Source organism: Manis pentadactyla, chromosome 9 (assembly GCF_030020395.1).
Source record: "Manis pentadactyla isolate mManPen7 chromosome 9, mManPen7.hap1, whole genome shotgun sequence".
NCBI lineage: Eukaryota > Metazoa > Chordata > Mammalia > Pholidota > Manidae > Manis > Manis pentadactyla.
The window spans coordinates 108,344,181-108,368,615 of NC_080027.1; the positions used below are offsets into that span (position 1 = coordinate 108,344,181).

The following is a 24,435-nucleotide window of genomic DNA, read 5'->3' on the forward strand; positions in this document are numbered from 1 at the left end:
AAAGGAACCTTGTCCAGAGTAAAATTATTAATACAACTCCCGAGAAATATTTAAATGATATGGACCTCGTGACTCTTCCTGAAAGGGAGTTCAAAATAAAAATCATCAACATTCTAATGGAGGTATGGAAAGACATCCAAGAACTCAGAAATGAATTCAGGTTAGATATCCAATCGTTGAAGAGCATGATGGAGGGTATTAAAATCAGGTTGGATATGGTGGAGAAGACAATAAATGAAATAGAAACTGGAGAAGAGGAATACAAAGAAGCTGAGGCACAGAGAGAAAAAAGGATCTCTAAGAATGAAAGAATATTGAGAGAACTGTGTGACCAATCCAAGCGGAACAATATTCGCATTATAGGGATACCAGAAGAAGAGAGAGAGAAAGGGATAGAAAGTGTCTTTGAGGAGATAGTTGCTGAAAACTTCTGCAATCTGGGGAAGGAGAGCATCTCTCAGGCCATGGAGAGCCACAGATCTCCCAACACAAGGGACCCAAGGAAGACAACACCAAGACATAGTAATTAAAATGGGAAAGATCAAGGATAAGGATGGACTGTTAAAGGCAGCCAGAGGCAGAAATAAGATCACATACAAAGGAAAGCCCATCAGGCTAACATCAGACTTCTCAGCAGAAACCTTACAGGCAAGAGGGGAGGGCATGATGTATTTAATGCCATGAAGCAGAAGGGCCTGGAACCAAGATTACTTTATCCGGCAAGATTATCTTTTTTTTTTTTTTTTTTTTTTTTTTTTTAATAATTATTTTTTATTGAAGGGTAGTTGACACACAGTATTACATTACATGAGTTTCAAGTGTACAACACAGTGGTAGAACATTTATATACATAATTCTAGGTTCCAGCTATCACCCTACCAGGCTGTTACAATATCTTGACTATATTCCTTATGCTATACATTACATCCCGGTTACTAATTTATTTTACCATTGGAAGTCTGTCCTTTTTTTTTTTTTTTTTGTGAGGGCATCTCTCATATTTATTGATCAAATGGTTGTTAACGACAATAAAATTCTGTATAGGGGAGTCAATGCTCAATGCACAATCATTATTCCACCCCAAGCCTAATTTTCGTCAGTCTCCAATCTTCTGAGGCATAACAAACAAGTTTTTACATGTAGAACAAATTCTTACATAATGAATAAGTTACATAGTGAACAGTACAAGGGCAGTCATCACAGAAACTTTCGGTTTTGCTCATGCATTATGAACTATAAACAGTCAGTTCAAATATGAATATTCATTTGGTTTTTATACTTGATTTATATGTGGATACCACATTTCTCTCTTTATTATTATTATTTTTAATAAAATGCTGAAGTGGTAGGTAGATACAAGATAAAGGTAGAAAACATAGTTTAGTGTTGTAAGAGAGCACATGTAGATGATCAGGTGTGTGCCTGTAGACTATGTGTTAATCCAAGCTAGACCAGGGCAATAAAACATCCACGTATGCAGAAGATTTCTCTCAGAACGGGGGGGTGAGGTTCTAAGCCTCACCTCTGTTGATCCCCAATTTCTCACCTGATGGCCCCCCTGCGACTGTGCCTGTCTTAGGTTGTTCCTCCCTTGAGGAATCTTACCCGTCTCTGGCTAACCAGTCATCTTCCGGGGCCATACAGGGAAATGTGAAGTTGGTAAGTGAGAGAGAAGCCTTATTGTTTGAAAAAGTTAGCTTTTTACTTCTTTGCATATTTATGCCCTGTGGCTTCTATGCCCAGCATTTGTCTTGAGGTATCTTTACCACTTGGAAGAATTATGATACTCGGTAAATTCGATATGAGGCACGAATTCTATTTAAGGGTTGTAATTAGGAAGGAAGAAGAAAAGCTATAGAAGTAGCAGGCGGAAGAAAACATGGGAAGATTGATTATTTCTTTGATATATCTTCTTGTAGAGTAACTTCAGCATGTATAGGTTTTAAGCTACTACTTAAATTGCACACACACATTAACATAATAGGAGTATAGTTACATAACCAAAGCATATCTGTAATTACCAGCCATCTCCAGTGAAACCAAGAAAACCAGTTAGGCACCTTAGGCATTTGTGAAAACTTATCTAAGATATGGTGGATATTGTCCAACTGAACTTGAACAGTCTGAGAGAAATCAGACAAATTAAAACAACCCATTCCTGGGGACTGTTCACATGCCATATGTTCTTTTAACAATAAATAGTTTGTAGTTGTAAGACTTTGGAGCGCTACAATTTGCACTTCTCCAAATTCTTGGTTGAGTTCCAACAGTATAGATCCAGTCCAATTTTGTTGTTTTACTGTATGCACAGGCCAGCTTAGATATCTCCTTCCTCATTCCCATGGCAGGTCCAGGAACTGGTGGGATGAGTGCATCTACAGCTGTAGCAGTGCGTGGATCTTTGTTGGGGTTTTTTGATGATCATCTTCTGGCATGAGTCTTCCAGAGGGTGCAGATGTTGGAAGTTCTTTTTCATATCGTATCTTAGTTCATTTTCGGGGTAGCCCAATTAGGCTTTGATCCTCTGTATAAACACAAACAGACCCTTTGCCTACACTTTTATATGCCCTTTATACCCTTGTGTAGAATTCGTTGGAGGTTACCACACAGGAACTGCCCTTTTTTTTTTTTTTTTTTGCTATCACTAATCTACACTTACATGACGAATATTATGTTTACTAGGCTCTCCCCTATACCAGGTCCCCCCTATAAACCCCTTTACACTCACTGACCATCAGCATAGCAAAATGTTGTAGAATCACTACTTGCCTTCTCTGTGTTGTACAGCCCTCCCTTTTCTCCTACCCCCCCCATGCATGTTAATCTTAATACCCCCCTTATCCCTCACTACCCACCCATCCTCCCCAGTCCCTTTCCCTTTGGTACCTGTTAGTCCATTCTTGAGTTCTGTGATTCTGCTGCTGTTTTGTTCCTTCAGTTTTTCCTTTGTTCTTATATTCCACAGATAAGTGAAATCATTTGGTATTTCTCTTTCTCCGCTTGGCTTGTTTCACTGAGCATAATACCCTCCAGCTCCATCCATGTTGCTGCAAATGATTGGATTTGCCCTTTTCTTATAGCTGAGTAGTATTCCATTGTGTATATGTACCACATCTTCTTTATCCATTCATCTATTGATGGACATTTAGGTTGCTTCCAATTCTTGGCTATTGTAAATAGTGCTGCAATAAACATAGGGGTGCATCTGTCTTTCTCAAACTTGATTGCTGCATTCTTAGGGTAAATTCCTAGGAGTGCAATTCCTGGGTCAAATGGTAAGTCTGTTTTGAGCATTTTGATGTACCTCCATACTGCTTTCCACAATGGTTGAACAAGTTTACATTCCCACCAGCAGTGTAGGAGGGTTCCCCTTTCTCCACAGCCTCGCCAACATTTGTTGTTGTTTGTCTTTTGGATGGCAGCCATCCTTACTGGTGTGAGGTGATACCTCATTGTAGTTTTAATTTGCATTTCTCTGATAATTAACGATGTGGAGCATCTTTTCATGTGTCTGTTGGCCATCTGTATTTCTTTTTTGGAGAACTGTCTGTTCAGTTCCTCTGCCCATTTTTTAATTGGGTTATTTGTTTTTTGTTTGTTGAGGCGTGAGAGCTCCTTATATATTCTGGACGTCAAGCCTTTATCGGATGTGTCATTTTCAAATATATTCTCCCATACTGTAGGGATCCTTCTTGTTCTATTGATGGTGTCTTTTGCTGTACAGAAGCTTTTCAGCTTAATATAGTCCCACTTACTCATTTTTGCTGTTGTTTTCCTTGCCCGGGGAGATATGTTCAAGAAGAGGTCACTCATGTTTATGTCTAAGAGGTTTTCGCCTATGTTTTCTTCCAGGAGTTTAATGGTTTCATGGCTTACATTCAGGTCTTTGATCCATTTTGAGTTTACTTTTGTATATGGGGTTAGACAATGGTCCAGTTTCATTCTCCTACATGTAGCTGTCCAGTTTTGCCAGCACCACCTGTTGAAGAGACTGTCATTTCGCCATTGTATGTCCATGGCTCCTTTATCAAATATTAATTGACCATATATGTCTGGGTTAATGTCTGGATTCTCTAGTCTGTTCCATTGGTCTGTGGCTCTGCTCTTGTGCCAGTACCAAATTGTCTTGATTACTATGGCTTTATAGTAGAGCTTGAAGTTGGGGAGTGAGATCCCCCCTACTTTATTCTTCTTTCTCAGGATTGCTTTGGCTATTCGGGGTCTTTGGTGTTTCCATATGAATTTTTGAATTATTTGTTCCAGTTCATTGAAGAATGTTGCTGGTAGTTTCATAGGGATTGCATCAAATCTGTATATTGCTTTGGGCAGGATGGCCATTTTAACGATATTAATTCTTCCTAGCCACGAGCATGGGATGAGTTTCCATCTGTTAGTGTCCCCTTTAATTTCTCTTAAGAGTGACTTGTAGTTTTCAGAGTATAAGTCTTTCACTTCTTTGGTTAGGTTTATTCCTAGGTATTTTATTTTTTTTGATGCAATTGTGAATGGAGTTGTTTTCCTGATTTCTCTCTCTGTTGGTTCATTGTTAGTATATAGGAAAGCCACAGATTTCTGTGTGTTGATTTTGTATCCTGCAACTTTGCTGTATTCTGATATCAGTTCTAGTAGTTTTGGGGTGGAGTCTTTAGGGTTTTTTATGTACAGTATCATGTCATCTGCAAATAGTGACAGTTTAACTTCTTCTTTACCAATCTGGATTCCTTGTATTTCTTTATTTTGTCTGATTGCCGTGGCTAGGACCTCCAGTACTATGTTAAATAACAGTGGAGAGAGTGGGCATCCCTGTCTAGTTCCCGATCTCAGAGGAAATGCTTTCAGCTTCTCGCTGTTCAATATAATGTTGGCTGTGGGTTTATCATAGATGGCCTTTATTATGTTGAGGTACTTGCCCTCTATTCCCATTTTGCTGAGAGTTTTTAACATGAATGGATGTTGAACTTTGTCAAATGCTTTTTCAGCATCTATTGAGATGATCATGTGGTTTTTGTCTTTCTTTTTGTTGATGTGGTGTATGATGTTGATGGACTTTCGAATGTTGTACCATCCTTGCATCCCTGGAATGAATCCCACTTGGTCATGGTGTATGATCCTTTTGATGTATTTTTGAATTCGGTTTGCTAATATTTTGTTGAGTATTTTTGCATCTACGTTCATCAGGGATATTGGTCTGTAGTTTTCTTTTTTGGTGGGGTCTTTGCCTGGTTTTGGTATTAGGGTGATGTTAGCTTCATAGAATGAGTTTGGGAGTATCCCCTCCTCCTCTATTTTTTGGAAGACTTTAAGGAGAATGGGTATTATGTCTTCCCTGTATGTCTGATAAAATTCTGAGGTAAATCCATCTGGCCCGGGGGTTTTGTTCTTTGGTAGTTTTTTGATTACCTCTTCAATTTCATTGCTGGTAATTGGTCTGTTTAGATTTTCTGTTTCTTCCTGGGTCAATCTTGGAAGGTTATATTTTTCTAGGAAGTTGTCCATTTCTCCTAGGTTTCCCAGCTTGTTAGCATATAGGTTTTCATAGTATTCTCCAATAATTCTTTGCATTTCCGTGGGGTCCGTCGTGATTTTTCCTTTCTCGTTTCTGATACTGTTGATTTGTGTTGACTCTCTTTTCTTCTTAATAAGTCTGGCTAGAGGCTTATCGATTTTGTTTATTTTCTCGAAGAACCAGCTCTTGGTTTCATTGATTTTTGCAATTGTTTTATTCTTCTCAATTTTATTTATTTCTTCTCTGATCTTTATTATGTCCCTCCTTCTGCTGACCTTAGGCCTCATCTGTTCTTCTTTTTCCAATTTCGATAATTGTGACATTAGACCATTCATTTGGGATTGCTCTTCCTTTTTTAAATATGCTTGGATTGCTATATACTTTCCTCTTAAGACTGCTTTTGCTGTGTCCCACAGAAGTTGGGGCTTAGTGTTGTTGTTGTCATTTGTTTCCATATATTGCTGGATCTCCATTTTGATTTGGTCATTGATCCATTGATTATTTAGGATCGTGTTGTTAAGCCTCCATGTGTTTGTGAGCCTCTTTGCTTTCTTTGTACAGTTTATTTCTAGTTTTATGCCTTTGTGGTCTGAAAAGTTGGTTGGTAGGATTTCAATCTTTTGGAATTTTCTGAGGCTCTTTTTGTGGCCTAGTATGTGGTCTATTCTGGAGAATGTTCCATGTGCACTTGAGAAGAATGTATATCCCGCTGCTTTTGGATGTAGAGTTCTATAGATGTCTATTAGGTCCATCTGCTCTACTGTGTTGTTCAGTGCTTCCGTGTCCTTACTTATTTTCTGCCCAGTGGATCTATCCTTTGGGGTGAGTGGTGTGTTGAAGTCTCCTAGAATGAATGCATTGCAGTCTATATCCCCCTTTAGTTCTGTTAGTATTTGTTTCACATATGCTGGTGCTCCTGTGTTGGGTGCATATATATTTAGAATGGTTATATCCTCTTGTTTGACTGAGCCCTTTATCATTATGTAGTGTCCTTCTTTATCTCTTGTTACTTTCTTTGTTTTGAAGTCTATTTTGTCTGATATTAGTACTGCAACCCCTGCTTTCTTCTCACTGTTGTTTGCTTGAAATATGTTTTTCCATCCCTTGACTTTTAGTCTGTACATGTCTTTGGGTTTGAGGTGAGTTTCTTGTAAGCAGCATATAGATGGGTCTTGCTTTTTTATCCATTCTGTTACTCTGTGTCTTTTGATTGGTGCATTCAACCCATTAACATTTAGGGTGACTATTGAAAGATATGTACTTATTGCCATTGCAGGCTTTAAATTCGTGGTTACCAAAGGTTCAAGGTTAGCCTCTTTAGTATCTTACTGCCTAACTTAGCTCGCTTATTGAGCTGTTATATACACTGTCTGGAGATTCTTTTCTTCTCTCCCTTCTTGTTCCTCCTCCTCGATTCTTCATATGTTGGGTGTTTTGTGCTGTGCTCTTTCTAGGAGTGCTCCCATCTAGAGCAGTCCCTGTAAGATGTTCTGTAGAGGTGGTTTGTGGAAAGCAAATTCCCTCAGCTTTTGTTTGTCTGGGAATTGTTTAATCCCACCGTCATATTTGAATGATAGTCGTGCTGGATACAGTATCCTTGGTTCAAGGCCCTTCTGTTTCATTGTATTAAATATATCATGCCATTCTCTTCTGGCCTGTAGGGTTTCTGTTGAGAAATCTGACGTTAGCCTGATGGGTTTCCCTTTATAGGTGACCTTTTTCTCTCTAGCTGCCTTTAACACTCTTTCCTTGTCCTTGATCTTTGCCATTTTAATTATTATGTGTCTTGGTGTTGCCCTTCTTGGATCCTTTCTGTTGGGGGTTCTGTGTATTTCCCAAGATTATCTTTTAAATTTGAAGGAGGGACTAAACAATTTCCAGATAAGCAAAATCTGAGAGAATTTGCCTCCCACAAACCATCTCTACAGTCTATTTCGGAGGGACTGCTATAGATGGAAGGGTTCCTAAGGTTGAATAGCTGTCACCAGAGGTAATAAAACCACAGTAAAGAAAGTAGAACAGCTAATTATGAAGCAAATGCAAAATTAAATTAACTATCCCCAAAGTCAGTCAAAGGATAGACAAAAAGTACAGACTTTGATACCTAATATATAAAGAATGAAGGAGGAAGAAAAAGGAGGACAAATAGAAAAGAACCTTTGGATTGTCTTTGTAACAGCATTCTAAGTGAGTTAAGTTAGACTCTTAGATAGTAAGGAAAGTAACCTGGAACCTTTGATAACCATGACTCTAAAGCCTGAAATGCCAATAAGTACATACCTATCGATAATCACCCTAAATGTAAATGGACTGAATGCACCAATCAAAACATGTAGAGTCACTGAATGGATAAAAAAACAAGACCCATCTATATGCTGCTTACAAGAGACTCACCTCAAACCCAAAGACATGCACACACTAAAAGTCAAGGGATGGAAAAATATTTCATGCAAACAATAGGGAGAAAAAAGCAGGTGTTGCAGTACTAGTATCAGACAAAATAGACTTCAAAACAAAGAAAGTAACAACAGATAAAGGATTTTACATAAATGATAAAGGGCTCAGTCCAACAAGAGGATATAACCACTATAAATATATATGCACCCAACACAGGAGCACCAGCATATGTGAAACAAATACTAACAGAACCAAAGGAGGAAATAGAATGCAATGCATTCATTTTAGGAGACTTCAACACACCATTCACTCCAAAGGACAGATCCACCAGACAGAAAATAAGTAAGGACACAGAGGCACTAAACTAAACACTAGAACAGATGGGCCTAATAGACATCTATAGAACTCGACACCGAAAAGCAACAGGATACACATTCTTCTCAAGTGCACATGGAACATTCTCCAGAATAGACCACATACTAGGCCACAAAAAGAGTCTCAGTAAATTAAAAAAGATTGAAATTCTACCAGCCAAATTTTCAGACCACAAAGGTATAAAACTAGAAATAAATTGTACAAAGAAAGCAAAAAGGCTCACAAACACATGGAGGCTTAACAACATGCTCCTAAATAGTCAATGGATCAACGACCAAATTAAAATGGAGATCCAGCAATATATGGAAATAAATGACAACAACAAACAAAGCCCCAACTTCTGTGGGACGCAGCGAAAGCAGTCTTAAGAGGAAAGTATATAGCAATGCAGGCATATTTAAAGAAGGAAGAACAAACCCAAATGAATAGTCTAATGCCACAATTATCAAAATTGGAAAAAGAAGAACAAATGAGGCCTAAAGTCAGCAGAAAGATGGACACAATAAAGATTAGAGAAGAAATAAACAAATTGAGAAGAATAAAACAATAGAAAAAATCAATGAAACCAAGAGCTGGTTCTTTGAGAAAATAAACAAAATAGATAAGCCTCTAGCCAGACTTATTAAGAGAAAAAGAGAATCTACACACATCAATAGAATCAGAAACGAGAAAGGAAACATCAATTCAGACCCAACAGAAATACAAAGAATTATTAGAGACTATTATGAAAGCCTATATGCTAACAAGCTGGAAAACCTAGAAGAAATGGACAACTTCCTAGAAAAATACAACCTTCCAAGACTGACCAAGGAAGAAACACAAAATCTAAACAAACCAGTTACCAGCAAAGAAATTGAAGTGGTAATCAAAAAACTACCCAGGAACAAAACTCCAGGGCCATATGGATTTACCTCGGAATTTTATCAGACATACCGAGAAGACATAATACCCATTCTCCTTAAAGTTTTTCAAAAAATAGAAGAGGAGGGAATACTCCCAAATTCATTCTATGAAGCCAACATCACCCTAATACCAAAACGAGGCAAAGACCCCACCAAAAAAGAAAATTACAGACCAATATCCCTGATGAGTGTAGATGCAAAAATACTCAACAGAATATTAGCAAACCGAATTCAAAAATACATCAAAAGGATCATACACCATGACCAAGTGGGATTCATCCCAGGGATGCAAGGATGGTACAACATCCGAAAATCCATCAACATCATCCACCACATCAACAAAAAGAAGGACAAAAACCACATGATCATCTCCATAGATGCTGAAAAAGCATTCAACAAAATTCAACACCCATTCATGATAAAAAACTCTCAATAAAATGGGTATAGAGGGCAGGAACCTCAACATAATAAAGGCCATATATGATAAACCCACAGCCAACATCATACTGAACAGTGAAAAGCTGAAAGCTTTTCCTCTGAGATCGGGAACAAGACAGGGATGCCCACTCTCCCCACTGTTATTCAACATAGTATTGGAGGTCCTAGCCATGGCAATTAGACAAAGCAAAGAAATACAAAGAATCCAGATTGGTAAAGAAGAAGTTAAACTGTCACTATTTGCAGATGACATGATATTGTACATAAAAAACCCTAAAGACTCCACTCCAAAACTACTAGAACTGATATCAGAATACAGCAAAGTTGTAGGACACAAAATTAACACACAGAAATCTGTGGCTTTCCTATACACTAACAATGAACTAATAGAGAAATCAGGAAAACAATTCTATTCACGATTCCATCAAAGAGAATAAAATACTTAGGGATAAACCTTACCAAGGAAGTGAAAGATGTATACCCTGAAAACTATAAGACACTCATAAGAGAAATTAAAGAGGACACTAACAAATGGAAACTCATCCCATGCTCTTGGCTAGGAAGAATTAATATCGTCAAAATGGCCATCCTGCCCAAAGCAACATACAGATTAGAGGCAATCCCTATCAAATTACCAACAACATTCTTCAATGAACTAGAACAAATAGTTAAAAATTCATATGGAAACACCAAAGACCCCGAACTGACAAAGCAATCCTGAGAAGGAAGAATAAAGTGAGGGGGATCTCACTCCCCAACTTCAAGCTCTACTACAAAGCCACAGTAACAAAGACAGTTTGGTACTGGCACAAGAACAGAGCCACAGACCAGTGGAACAGAATAGAGACTCCAGATAATAACCCAAACATACACGGTCAATTAATATATGATAAAGGAGCCATGGACATACAATGGGGAAATGACAGTCTCTTCAACAGATGGTGCTGGCAAAACTGGACAGCTACATATAAGAGGATGAAACTGGATCACTGTCTAACCCCATACACAAAAGTAATTTTGAAATGGATGAAAGACCTGAATGTAAGTCATTAAACCATAAAACTCTTAGAAAAAAACATAGGCAAAAATCTGTTGGACATAAACATGAGTGACTTCTTCATGAACATATCTCCCCAGGCAAGGGAAACAAAAGCAAAAATGAAGAAGTGGGACTATATTAAGCTGAAAAGCTTCTGTACCTCAAAGGACACCATCAATAAAACAAAAAGGTACCCTACAGTATGGGAGAATATAATCATAAATGACAGATCCGATAAGTGGTTGACATCCAATATATATAAAGAGCTCACACACCTCAACAAACAAAAAGCAAATAATCCAATTAAAAAAGGGGCAGAGGAGCTGAACAGACAGTTCTCCAAAGAAGAAATTCAGATGGTAAACAGACACATGAAAAGATGCTCCACATTGCTTGTCATCAGAGAAATGCAAATTAAAACCACAACGAGATATCACCTCACACCAGTAAGGATTGCCACCATCCAAAGGACAAACAACAACAAATGTTGGCAAGGTTGTGGAGAAAGGAGAACCCTTCTACACTGTTGGTGGGAATGCAAATTAGTTCAACCATTGTGGAAAGCAGTATGGAGGTTCTGCAAAAAGCTCAAAATAGACTTACCATTTGACCCAGGAATTCCACTTCTAGGAATTTACCCTGAAAATGCAGCAGCCCGGTTTGAGAAAGACAGATGCACCCCTATGTTTATCGCAGCACTATTTACAATAGCCAAGAAATGGAAGCAACCTAAGTGTCCATCAGTAGATGAATGGATAAAGAAGATGTGGTACATATACACAATGGAATATTACTCAGCCATAAGAAGAAAACAAATCCTACCATTTGCAACAACATGGATGGAGTTAGAGGGTATTATGCTCAGTGAAATAAGCCAGGCGGAAAAGACAAGTACCAAATGATTTCACTCATGTGGAGTATAAGAATGAAGAAAAACTGAAGGAACTAAACAGCAGAATCACAGAACCCAAGAATGGACTAACGGTTACCAAAGGGAAAGGGACTGGGCAGGAGGGGTGGGAAGGGAGGGTTAAGGGCAGGGAAAAAGAAAGGGGGCCTTATGATTAGCATGTATAATGTGGGGGGGTGCATAGGGAGGGGTGTGCAACACAAGACAAGTAGTGATTCTACAGCATCTTAGTATGCTGATGGACCGTGACTGTAATGGGGTTTGTGGGGGGGGACTTGTTGAAGGGGGGAGTCTAGTAACCGTAATGTTCTTCATGTAATTGTAGATTAATGATAATTAAAAAAAAAATTTTTTTTTTAAAGCCCACACATATATGGCCAATGAATATGCAATAAAGGAGCCATGGATATACAATGGGGAAATGACAGCGTCTTCAACAACTAGTGTTGGCAAAACTAGATAGGTACATGTAAGAGAATGAAACTTGATTATTCTCTAATCCCATACATAAAAGTAAACTTGAAATGGGTCAAAGACCTGAATGTTAAGTTATGAAACCATAAAACTCTTAGTGGAAAACATAGGCAAAAATCTTTTGAATATAAACATGAGCAATTTTTTCCTGAACCCATCTCCTCGGGCAAGGGAAACAGAACCAAATGGACAAGTGGGACTACATCAAACTAAAAAGCTTCTGTACTGCAAAGGACACAATCAGTAGAACAAAAAGGCGTCCTACAGAATGGGAGAATTTATTCATAAACAACATATCTGTTAAGGGGTTAACATCCAAAATATATAAAGAACTCACATGCCTCAACAACCAAAAAAAGCAATAACCCTATTAAAAAATGGGCAGAGGATCTGAACAGACACTTCTCCAAAGAAGAAATTCAGGTGGCCAACAGGCACACGAAAAGATGCTCCACATCGCTAACCATCCCGGAAATGCAAATTAAAACCACAATGAGATATCACCTCACAACAGTTAGGATGCAACATCCAAAAGACAAAGAACAACAAATGCTAGCGAGGATGTGGAGAAAGGGGAGCTCCTACACTTGGTTGGAATGTAAATGAGTTCAACCATTGTGGAAAGCAATATGGAGATTCCTCAAAAAACCAATAATAGAAATACCATTTGAGCCAGGAATTTCACTCGTAGGAATTTACTTGAGCAAAACAAGATCCCAGATTCAGAAAGACATATCCACCCCTATGTTTATCATAGCACTATTTACAATAGACAACACAGGGATGCAACCTAATTGCCCATCAGTAGATGAATGGATAAGGAAGAAGTGGTACATATACACAATGGAATATTATTCAGCCATAAAAGGAAAATAATTCCTACCATTTGCAACAACATGGATGGAGCTAGAGGGTATTATGTTCAATGAAGTAAGCCAGGCAGAGAAAGACAACAAGTACCAAATGATTTCACTCATTTGTGGAATATAACAACAGCAAAACTGAAGGAACAAAGCAGCAGCACACTCACAGACTCCAAGAAGGGGACTAGTGGTTACCAAAGAGAATGGGGGTCTGACAGTGGGTAGGAAGGGAGGGAGAAGGGTTTAAGGGGTATTACGATTAGCACACAAAATATAGGTGGGGACACTGGAAAGACAGCACAGAGAAGACAGTAGTGACCCTATAGCATTTTACTATGCTGATAGACAGTAACTGTAATCAGGTAGGTGGGGGGACTTGACAATATGGGTGAATGTAGTAACCACAATGTTGCTAATGTGAAACCTTCATAACATTGTACATCAATGATACCTTAATAACAAAATAAAAGGGTAAAAGATATACATTAAAAATTAATTATGCCTTTAATTTTACATGTTTGGATTTAGTAGGTAGTCTTTTCCTTTTCTTAAGTTTAAATTGGGATGTTTAATATTCTACGTACTGAAATGCCTTTGCAGACAACTAATTTTTTTTTTTATTTTGTCAAACATGACAAAAGTTTAATGTATTTATAATGTAAAAACTCATCAAATTGTTATGGAAAACATTAAAATCCTGTTATGTAAGTGGGCAGAGAAGAAAAGGCACTTCATAAATAACTAAGATTAAAATCTATGGCAGAATGTTCAGTCCTGCTTACAGTCTAAATTCAAATTAAAGCAACCATTTTCTTCCTATTAAATCAGCAAAAGTAAGTAGATAATGCTCAACATGAAAAGATAGTAATTAAACTGGTAGACTCATGGTACTGTAAATTGGAAAAGAATGCAACATTAGATCTCAAGAGCAGCATGCTCTTTTCACATTGTGTAGTTTAGTTTTAACATACTTTGTAGATCCTGTTCTAAGTAAAGAATCCAAAGGAGCAAAAGTTCATAAGCACAGAACGTTCATTTCAGTGTTATTTGTAATGGAGAAGATGAAGTCTGCCGAATAACTCCACTTGCAGAGTGGTTCACGCAGATGGCTATAGGCAGGATGCCTCAGTTCTTAGCCACATAGATATCTTCATAGGGCTGCTTGACTGTCCTCATGACATAGTAGGTGGATCCTTAAGAAAAAGCAATGCCTTTTGTGACCTAGTGTTTAAAGTCACACATTATCACTTCCACCAAATGTGATTGATTAAAAGCAAATCTCTAAATCCAGCCTACATTCAATGGGAGAAAAATTCAGCTCTACTTGAAGAAAGGAGTATCAAAAAATTTATATTTTAAAATCACCACAAACGTCTAGCCGTTAAGTAGGACACAAAGTAAATTGTTTTTACTTTTTACACAAATTATATTAAAATGAGAAAGAACTGAAAGGACTATGCAAAATATCCTAATGATTGCATTAGGATTTTGGGAGTAGGTATGAGTTTTCCCCTCCTGTTTATTGCAAACTTTGTGTGTTGTTTTGTGGCTTTTATAACAGAATAATTATCCTATATTCATTGGAAAATATAATTTGACTGTTGTCAAGCTGTCTTGTCAGCATAAAGAGGTCATGGTCTTTCTCTTTGAGTCATGATAAAATTTTTTTTCTTTTTCCATTCATTTTTTTTTTTATTGTAGTAAAATACATGTAACAAGATTTACCAGCTTAACCAACTTTCATTGTACAGTCAGTGGTGCTAAAATACATTCATATCATTGTGCAGCCATCATCAAAAGTCTTTTCATCTTAAAAAACTGAGACTTAATACCCATAGAACAATAGTTACCCATTCCCCCCTTCTCCAGCCCCTGGCAACGTCTATTTTATTTTCTGTCCCTGTGATTTTGACTACTGTAGGTACCTCATGTAAGTGGAATACTATATAGTGTTTGTATACTCATATAGTATTTGTCTTTGTAACTGGCATGTTTTACTTAGCATAGTGTTCTCAAGGTTCATCTATATTATAGTATATGTATATATATACTATAGTATACATATACTATAGTATATATGTATATATATACTTAAAATTTCCCTTTAAGACTGAAAAAGATTCCATTGTACATATATATCACATTTTACTTTTCATTTGTTGATGGACACTGGTTATTTTCATCTTTTGGCTATTGAATAGTGAATAATGTTGCTATGAATGTGGGTATACAAATATCTGTTCAAGATCCTGCTTTCATTTCTTTTTGTGATGACTCACATGGTAATTTTTAATTTTTTGAGGAACTGCTGAACTGTTTCCACAGCAGCTATACCATTTTACATTCCCACTAACAGTACACAAGAGTTCCAATTTCTCTATATCTTTCAACACTTACTATTTTCTGTTTTTTTTTTTAATAGTAACTATCCCAGTTGGTGTGAGATGGTCATGATACAATTTTTAATATTTAATGGTTTAGTTTTTCACAGAAAAATTAAGTTATTAGGTTATCAGGAACTCTTAAGAAGGTATAAAGATAACTTTTAGAGATGTCAGAAACCTTTTTTAACTTCCTTGAAAGGCAAGATGAGTTGAGGGCATTTTAAAGCTAATACAATATTGATGTTTAATTTGTGGTGATGCTATGATTGCAGGTAAATTGGAAGGATGAGGAGCAGCAAATCAAAAGAGGTGCCTTTACCAAATCCAAGGAACTCTCAAAGCAAGGACACTGTTCAAGGTATGATTTAGTTTTTAAACTGAACTTAATGCCTTGTTTAGGCCATGAGTGTAAAATTCTGGGCTAATCAATAAATGAAAATTATACATATGCTTTATAAAAAGTAGGTGAATAATTTTTTGAATGTAGTTTAGTTTTAAATATGTAAGACACTTCACCTTCAAAGGTATCCTTCTGTAAACTTTTGTAAAGGAAAAAATCCTCTTCAAAAAAGAGTCAATATATGTAAAATTACTTCTATACAATTTCTTAGAAATTCTGACTTAATATTAATAAATGGTATAATATAGCTCCTAATATAGTCCTGTAGTGCACATAAAACAAAAGTCATAGTTTCATTGAACTCCTTTTTTTTTTAATGATGCATTGGGTGACTTTAAGGCATGGTATTTTTTGAGGGACATTGATAAATTGGAGGAAGATTATTGGGTTTGTGAGGGATCTGGAAATCATGTCACATAAGGAGCATTTGGGGGAAATGAAAACATTTGTCCTAGAAAGGATAACTCAAGGGAAATGTGTGGCCTTACACTATTTGAAGAGCTGCTATCTTTTAGACAAAATAGATTTTACCTTTGTTTTTGTTATTATATCAAAACCTAGAATAGTTTTCTAATCTCTTCACATCATGATATGAGGTACAATACACAACTTTGCATTTGTTTAGCTCATTGAGGGCAACCTGAAGGATACTGCTTAGTTTTGGAGATGTTTGATGGGGGTGTGGGTGGGGTGTTAGTCCAGTGGTCCTAATGGGATCACAACTCTAAACCATATATTTGGAAGTTTGGCTTTACAGGTTGGGGGAAGAACCATGTTTTGGTTCAAACAGTAAAGCACTTACTGAGGAATAGTTCTGCCTAATACAGTGGTTCTCAAACTTTAGAGTGCATTTGGGAACTTATTAAAATGCAGATCCTGAGGTCCACCTCAGATTCTGATTCAGTAAATATTAATATTTTCCAGCAGACATAACCACATCATGGGATGCACTTTCTCAGACCAAGACTGCTGTAAGTAGTTATAGCTTCCAGTTATTTCTTTCTGGTTTAAATTTGATTTTCTGTTACGACTGAATAGATATTTTTTTCTGTAGTGCCTTTTTGATAGGGAAATAGTTAAACATTTTGCTAAGAAGTTATATGCCATATATTACAGAGTGAACATTAACAACAACTATTAAATAGTAAAGGAATAATCAAGACACTACTTTTGGTATCAGGAACATTAACACTATGGCATGTAAAATATTAAAATAATTTGTGCTATTCTCCTTTAATAAATGTGCTCATTTGATATGTTGAAATGAAGATTTAAAACAGAATGAATTTTGGACGGAGGTGCTATATCTATGTAGAATGCTCAGAGTCAGAGGAAATGAACAGCTTCTCATTGAATGGTAACTGTGAGTTACCTCTTCGTTTTTGTGGTGGAACAGACTGTTTTCTTTCAGAACTACTGAAGACGGGTGACTGTGGGCAACGTGTTCTCATTTGTGTTTTCTCCAGTCTTGTCTGGAGTTTAGGAATCCAAATTTGGCCTCTGATCCATAGTCCTTTGGAAGGGAGACCCTTCTTTTTTCTTTTTTTTCATTTGCTCTATAGGAAAATTACTGTTCTAATAAGTCCTTTCTGTTTTCCTTTGTATCCTTTCTGAATTTAAATCATCTCTTTCATTACTCTATGAATATGGTTATTTTCTGTCCCTAATATTTTGAACTGGTTTGAAAATGAGCCTGGCACAGGTACTATCTCCTAGATTTGGTCATAATGTAGGGTAAAATATTGGCCCTATGAATACAGTAATACATATTATCTGTTCTACATGAGCATTATACATCTGTAATGTAGGAAGACTTTTTATCCCCTAACTTAATTTAGAGCTAAACTGATTTAGAGCTGAACTGTTAATAGGTGTTTATCAAAACTACTAGGTTTGTAAAAAAAATTTTTATGGATAATAAGGGGCTTATAATATAAAGGGGGGAAAGCCTGATATAGATCTACTAATATGCAAAGTATTTTTCCAATTTTGTGAATACATTGCACTACAAAAATCTGAAAGAAGATAAATCAGAATTTTATACAAAGTATGTAATGAAATTTTGATGATTTTAATGTCATTTTTTATACTTTTCTATATTTTCCAAGTTTTCTCCTCTGTGCATATAATACTCTTCCTTTTCAGGGGAAAATGCTCTTCAGAATCATTGAGAACATTGGTAGCTATACCAAAGTTGACTTATGTAGGAAAGTGTTTGGAAACCTGAATTCTATCTTCTGAATTTTGTCCTTATTGTGAAACTTACTTAATAGATATAAAACTATAAGAAGTTGTGACTATTTGAATAGTTCTGTATTTTAGTCTATGTGAATAGTTTTATTCTCATTTTTGAATGTAAAATGCACATGTTACATATATCATAATGATATATAACAGCTAATGTCAGGAAATTAACTTCTTTAAAAAAACTCAGCAATTAAAAAATAGGTCAACAAAACAAATAGAAGCTCTTTGATACTCTTCAGAATCTTTTTGATTTTCTTGTCCAAATTTGGGCAGCATTGTACCAGTTGTTACTATAGCTGAAGTAGTAAATAATGAAAAACTAAATACTGCAATAAAGCATTCTAAAATTTTTCTACTTTGGAGAAAGTTATTGGGAAATATAATTTTAAATAACTATGTAAATCAGCGGTAGCTAGTTTATTTACAGAATTAACTTATTTTGTTGTGATGGTGTTTCAACTTTAGCTGAGACACATTGAAAACAAATTAGAAGTAGCCCCTACCAGTACAGCTGTGTTTGATTCTGTCATGGATACCAAGAAATCTTCTGCAAGTGCTACCCGAAAAATAAGTAGAAAAGGTATGTTTGAAGTTACTTCCAAAGATACAATATATTAAATATAAAATTTTGATGTTAGTTTTGTTTCATTAACTTCTCCCTACAGTCTCATGTATTTGCTTGCTTTTTTGTCAGACTGTACCTCATCAGCATTTAGTTTTTATTCTTTGGTACTGAGTAGTTGTAAGACAGCCACATAGTCAATCACTATAGATGATATTTCCACCATGTTTTGATAAGAGACTTTAGTACCACTGCCTCACCTTTGACAGTGAGTTTTTGTTCTTAGTTATGAGAATTTGATTTTGAGTTTTGGGGGTATATATGTGTTTTAAAAAAAATTCACAGTATGTCACTTTGAAATTTAGTTGACTTAATAAGATTTATATTTGGGGGGGGGTTTAAACTAATAAATAGAACATGTGCCTTACAGATACTTGTCATAAAATGACACAAGAAAAATATTTTCTTTGGTTACCTTTCATATATTTAATTCTGTAGTTTCTTAATTAGTGGGCTGAAACCTGCAGGTTGATACTCTCCGCTGAAACTATTTTTTTAACTGGAGTCTGTTGGATTTTTTGATACTTCTTTTAAGTGAGTGAGAGCCTTTGATGAAAAGGAGTCCGAGGTAGAATTTTATTTTGCATTGTTTGCTCAGAATACAGTCTTCCTCTATAGATTAAACTATTGTAATAATTTAACCTGAATGTTTTCCATCTACTTATATAATATCCAACTAGAGACACCAGAAATAATAGATACCTAAGTTATTTTCTTAGATTCTAGCTAAATTCAGTAACAATTATATCATATGTTCTCACCAATTTCCTTTTTCTTCAGATGGTAGATATCTGGATGATTCTTTGGTTAATGCTTCAACCTCTAAATCTGCTAAATCACGAAAAGAGAAATCTCGTAGTCCTCTCAGAGCTACTACCCTGGAGAGTAATGTAAAGAAAAATAATCGTGTGGAATTTCGTGAACCTTTGGTTTCTTACAGGTTAGGATTTTTTTTTTAATTTGTCAAATAGGGTTAGCGTATAGTATTTACTGTAAGATTATAATTCATTTTACTAATGATGTAAATGTGTCTATGCACTTAGCATAGCAAATAGTAATAAGTAATAAACATTGGACCTTACATTTTTTCATTTATAAATATTTTTAGTGTTTTAAAGTCTCAAATCAAGGATCTTCATGATGATATTTGGTAGTATTGGGTATATATTTGTACTTTTACTTTGAGATAAAGAATTGGGAAATGAGGGTGGATTATGAATTCAATTTTCAATATGTTGTTTTGATGCAATTTTGAAATATCTAGGTGAAATGTTTATTAGGCATTTGAAAATATCGGTAGGAATATATGCAGAAAGGTCAGGGCTGGGAATATAAATTTTGGAGCTGTCATTAGTGTTTAGAGTGATAAAGTGATGGGAAGAAATAAGGGACTTAATCTGGGTAAAGTTTGATAGTTTAGAAAAAGGACAAAGAAAAAATTTGAAAAATAGTCTGAGTTCAGAATCTTTCACCACACAAATATTAAGCAACTTGCCTAGAAACATAATCAGTATCGGAATTGAAACTAAATTGCTGAATATTTATATTCTAATGTTCTTCCTGCAAAGAATATACTTGATATTTAAAATTATGTAGATTATGTGTCTTTTAAGATTTAATACTGCTAAGATAGCTATAACTAGCATGCTCTTCACTTGGCCAATTCATTCAGCACCTAGAACTCATCTTTTATCACCTTCTGTATGAAACATTGCCAGATCTGTTTCTACCCCCACTTTATTCACCAAGCCTATTTAATTTTTCCTCTGTGGTCCCAGAATACTAAATAACTTCTATTATAGCATATTCATGTTGTGTTATATTTTGATTCTATATCTACCCATTACATTAGTTTATGTAAGGCTGTACATCTGCCTTATTCTCAAGTCATTAGCTTAATGCCTGTCATTTACCAAGTATTCCATAAATGCTTTCCCAATATTTTATCATAAAACGTTTCATATTTACAGAAAAGTTGAAAGGACTGTGTAGTGAATACCCTTATACATATTCAGCAAATATTTAATGAGTGAGTGAATGAAAGTCTGTGTGAAATCACTTTTTTTTTTTGTCCAAATTTGGGTAGCATATGTCCTTTCCTCTTTAAGATTGAGGCATGATATGTAACCTACCATTTTATGCTTTATTTTATTCTCTACATGTACTAATTTTAGACTTAAGTCATTTCAACTGTGAATTTTTGTGGTATGGTCAAGATAGTGAAAGTAATTGTATTTAGTCTTAATCTCTAGCAGAAGCTGTAGGACTCAGTTCTCAGTTCCCATCTTGTTCAGTAATCAACCACTCAGAATAGGAGCTAATGTGTTTTGGGTCATGGACCCCAGTGAGAATCTCATAAAAGCTGTAGACTATCTCCTTAAAAAAATGCACATATTCATGCACTCATAATAGATACAGTTACCATATTATGCTTTAATAGAGTCATGGCTTTAAGAATTTTTGTGGTCTTTAGAGTGTTATGCCTTTACAAGAAACATCTAGATCAGTGTTACACAATAGAACCATTAATGTGAGCCAATGTGTATTTTAAACATTTTCATTAGTCACATAAACACACATGTTTTACATTCTTTTTTTTTGTTGTTCTTAATCTGTAATTTATATTACCGCTCATTTCAGTTTGCACTGGCCAACATTTCAAGTGCACAGTAGCCAAGTGTAGCTAATGTCTACTCTTTCAGACTTTGCAGGTCCAAATTGTTATTTCTGCATTTAAAATTTTGTTGGGTATGTTTTCATGACTCATGTGCTTTTCTTATTACTGAAGCTCATTTGTTTTCATTAACCTCCCTTTTAATAAACTGCTTCTGTTCTTAAAATATAACTTATTAGAATGATGTAAAAAGTAAAAATTGTCTCTGAAGGTGGGCTTTTGCTAGTGTTTTATGAATAGAGAATATGGACTTTGTGATATGTACTTTGGCTATGCCTAGTCTTTGCTTACCTGAGTTTTTAGATGTGCTTTACATAGTTTGAAACTGCCAAAGTAGTGGTCTGTGGTTCAGAGAGGTTTAATTTTACTAACCACATTTATTTGGAGGAAAATATTTATTGTACCTCTGCTTTACTTCTACTCCCAACCTATTCATTAATTTGGTACATTATTTAGAAGTTACAAATATGAAATGCCAGTATTTGAGAATTTTTTCCCTACTAAGATTTCATGGGGTAGTAAAATATACATTTTAGTAAAGGTCAAGTGATTATCCAAAGTCAGATTGTAATCCTGTTTTCTGGGGATCTTAAGGACATTTCTCCAAAATCTTGCATATTTCTTATTTTATACTAGACAGATTATGACTTTGATTATTTGCCAACTAATATGATAGAGGGAGATTGAATATTGAGGTTTGATACTATTAGTGGTTATGTTGTTGCTTTTAACCTATTGGAATTTCTAGGTTTTTTGGATGTCTAATGTTAGCTTAAAGTTCTCCATTCAGTTGGTATGTCTGGTTTCAGTTTGACTAATTTTTGTACTTGTTATTCAAAACTTTTTATTTTAATAATAGGGAAATCCATGGCACACTTTCCAATTTAAATTCCAGTCATCTAGAGTCAAAGAATAGATATTGTGTGGATGTTAATGAAGAAAAACCCGAGAGTGGGAATCGGATGACATGTAATCGGGAAGAAAGAAATATACACTGCTGTGATTTTGAGAGCTCCCAATCATCTGTCATCACTGACACAGTTGTTAGGTTTTTAAATGATCAACCGGCAATTGATGCATTGCAAAATTCTGAATGTTTGATTAAAATGGCAACTCCTATGAGAACTGAGGAAGAAAAGCCTAATAGAGCAAAAGGAAATGAGAACAATATGAAGGCTTCTGTGAGTAACATGGGCCATGATGTTGATCCAAAAGTGGTACGGCTAACTGACTCTTCTCCATCCTCTACTAGTACTTCTAATTCCCAAAGGTTAGATATCTTAAAGCAGCGACAACATGATGTCAAACTGGAAAGACTTAAGGAGCGGATTAGGAAACAATGGGAACACTCAGAAGAAACAAATAGCCGGGGCCAGAATCTGGGTCATATTGACCATCCAGTAATGGTTGTTAATGTTGATAACTCAGTGACAGCAAAAGTCAGGAAAGTGGCAACAGCACCACCTGCTCCAACATATAAAGGTTTGTAGTCAGTCTTTGTGTCTTTCTCCCTTTTCCTGCCTCCTTGTATCTCTTTCTTTCTAAGATGTATTTGAGTAGAGAAGATCATCTTTAGAACAATTTATGATTTTCAAATTAAATGCATAAGAAATTAATTCAAGGTGTAGGTTTAAAATGCAGATTCCCAGACCCTATACTGGACCTGAGTCAGAATTTGTTGGGGTAGACTCCAGATTTGGGATTTTGGAAAAAGTCCTTTAGAAGATTCTAATAGTTTGAAAACCACTATATGAACAATTAGTTGAACAAAAGAGAAAATAAAAATTAGTACCATTTTCGAAGAACTGAAAGAATATTGCTCTTATTCTGGCAATATATTTAGATTGTTATTAGGAATTCTTTGCAAAGTAATATTTAAAAGATAATTCAGTTAATTCCAGTAAGTATTTGGTTTGAGAATATTTTGGCACTGATACTTTGACCCTGTTGTTATTTTAACTTTTGATTTTTGGCACTAATGATTTTTTTTCCTTATGTTTAAGAAAATACATTTATTTATTTATTTATTTATTTATTTATTTATTTATTTACTCTTAACCATTATGCTTTATTTTAAGAAAATACATTTAAATCAGATCTATACCAACATTGATAGATATCCATTGAGAAAATGCTTTTCAGAATTTCTGTGTTTAACTAACTCAAGCTTTTACATACAGTGGTTTTAAGGAACTTACATTTTTATGTTCTTGAAATTATTTTCACAGAGTCATCCATGTAATTTTTAATGAGGAGTTGATTTATTGATTAGTTTAGTCTACTAGACTTTTGTCCTTAAAACTTCTGTCTTTATAATCTTTCTTTTGTGGATATTTTTCTAAGTTCATTTTTTCTAGATGAATATATGAAGTTCAAAATACTATAAAGATTTGTTTTTCTGTTAATTTTAAGTTATTGATAAACAATGACAGTTTTTGTTGCCAGTTTTGTATTTTTCTGTCTTATTTTTCTCTGACCAATTTTTGCCATTTTCTGTCATCCTTAGGTATTGTTAGTAATTTTTTCTCCAGAACAAATTGGACAGAGTACAGTTTGAGTAATTATCAGTTGTATTTTGTGTTGCTTATTATGTTTTACTAGTGATATTCATTATTAATTAGGTAAGGGATGGATAATTCACATTTTATCCTAGCTAATTTGTGACAAAATAGTGAGCATTTTCCTTTAGGATGCTGAAAAATTACTCTGTTATCCAGGATTGGTCTTTTGTATTATTAATTAAATTCTTGCATATCCTACTAGTCATTTGTGTACCATGTAGTAATTGTCAACACTGTTGCCAAAGTAGTGATCAGAATAGCACATAGTGGAGTCAAAATGTTGTTGGTTTTGAAATAGTGATTATCCAAAATCTTTGCTATGCTTGTGTTAGACTCTTCAAATGCAGACTGTACACTTAAGGTTTGTTAATTTTAGAAGTCAGAATTCTTCAATTCCAAAAGTTACTCCATTAAAGCAAAGTTAAATTGTCGATTTGAGTTCATATTTTATTTAATAACTTATAAAAAAACCTGAAGAAACTGAAAATCTTAAATATCACTTCCTTTGAATTGGTGACTGCATTTTGCTTATTCCTTTTACTTATTTGTGACATGCTCATTCTCATCTTGAAATACTTTATAAATAGAATTTGGGGAGGTTAATTTGGGAAAAGTAGCATACATTTGAGAAGTCATTACAGAA

At 35.2% G+C, this 24,435-nt stretch overlaps 1 protein-coding gene across 7 annotated transcripts in view; it reads left to right on the plus strand.

Annotated features, from left to right (window-relative positions):
* The window catches only part of CEP350 (centrosomal protein 350), a 163,379-nt gene that overhangs the window by 21,591 nt on the left and 117,353 nt on the right, over positions 1 to 24,435 (plus strand). For 3 of the 7 annotated variants that reach the window (XM_036905933.2, XM_036905937.2, XM_057507911.1), the window contains exons 2-6: positions 15,561 to 15,646; positions 16,613 to 16,659; positions 18,401 to 18,515; positions 19,338 to 19,497; positions 22,091 to 22,713. In XM_036905933.2, the coding sequence (XP_036761828.2) occupies positions 15,574 to 15,646; positions 16,613 to 16,659; positions 18,401 to 18,515; positions 19,338 to 19,497; positions 22,091 to 22,713 (1,018 nt within the window). In that variant the 5' untranslated portion in view covers positions 15,561 to 15,573. The remainder of the gene's footprint in view (positions 1 to 15,560; positions 15,647 to 16,612; positions 16,660 to 18,400; positions 18,516 to 19,337; positions 19,498 to 22,090; positions 22,714 to 24,435) is intronic. The other 4 variants (XM_036905935.2, XM_036905939.2, XM_057507912.1 and 1 more) reach the window with 2 other exon arrangements.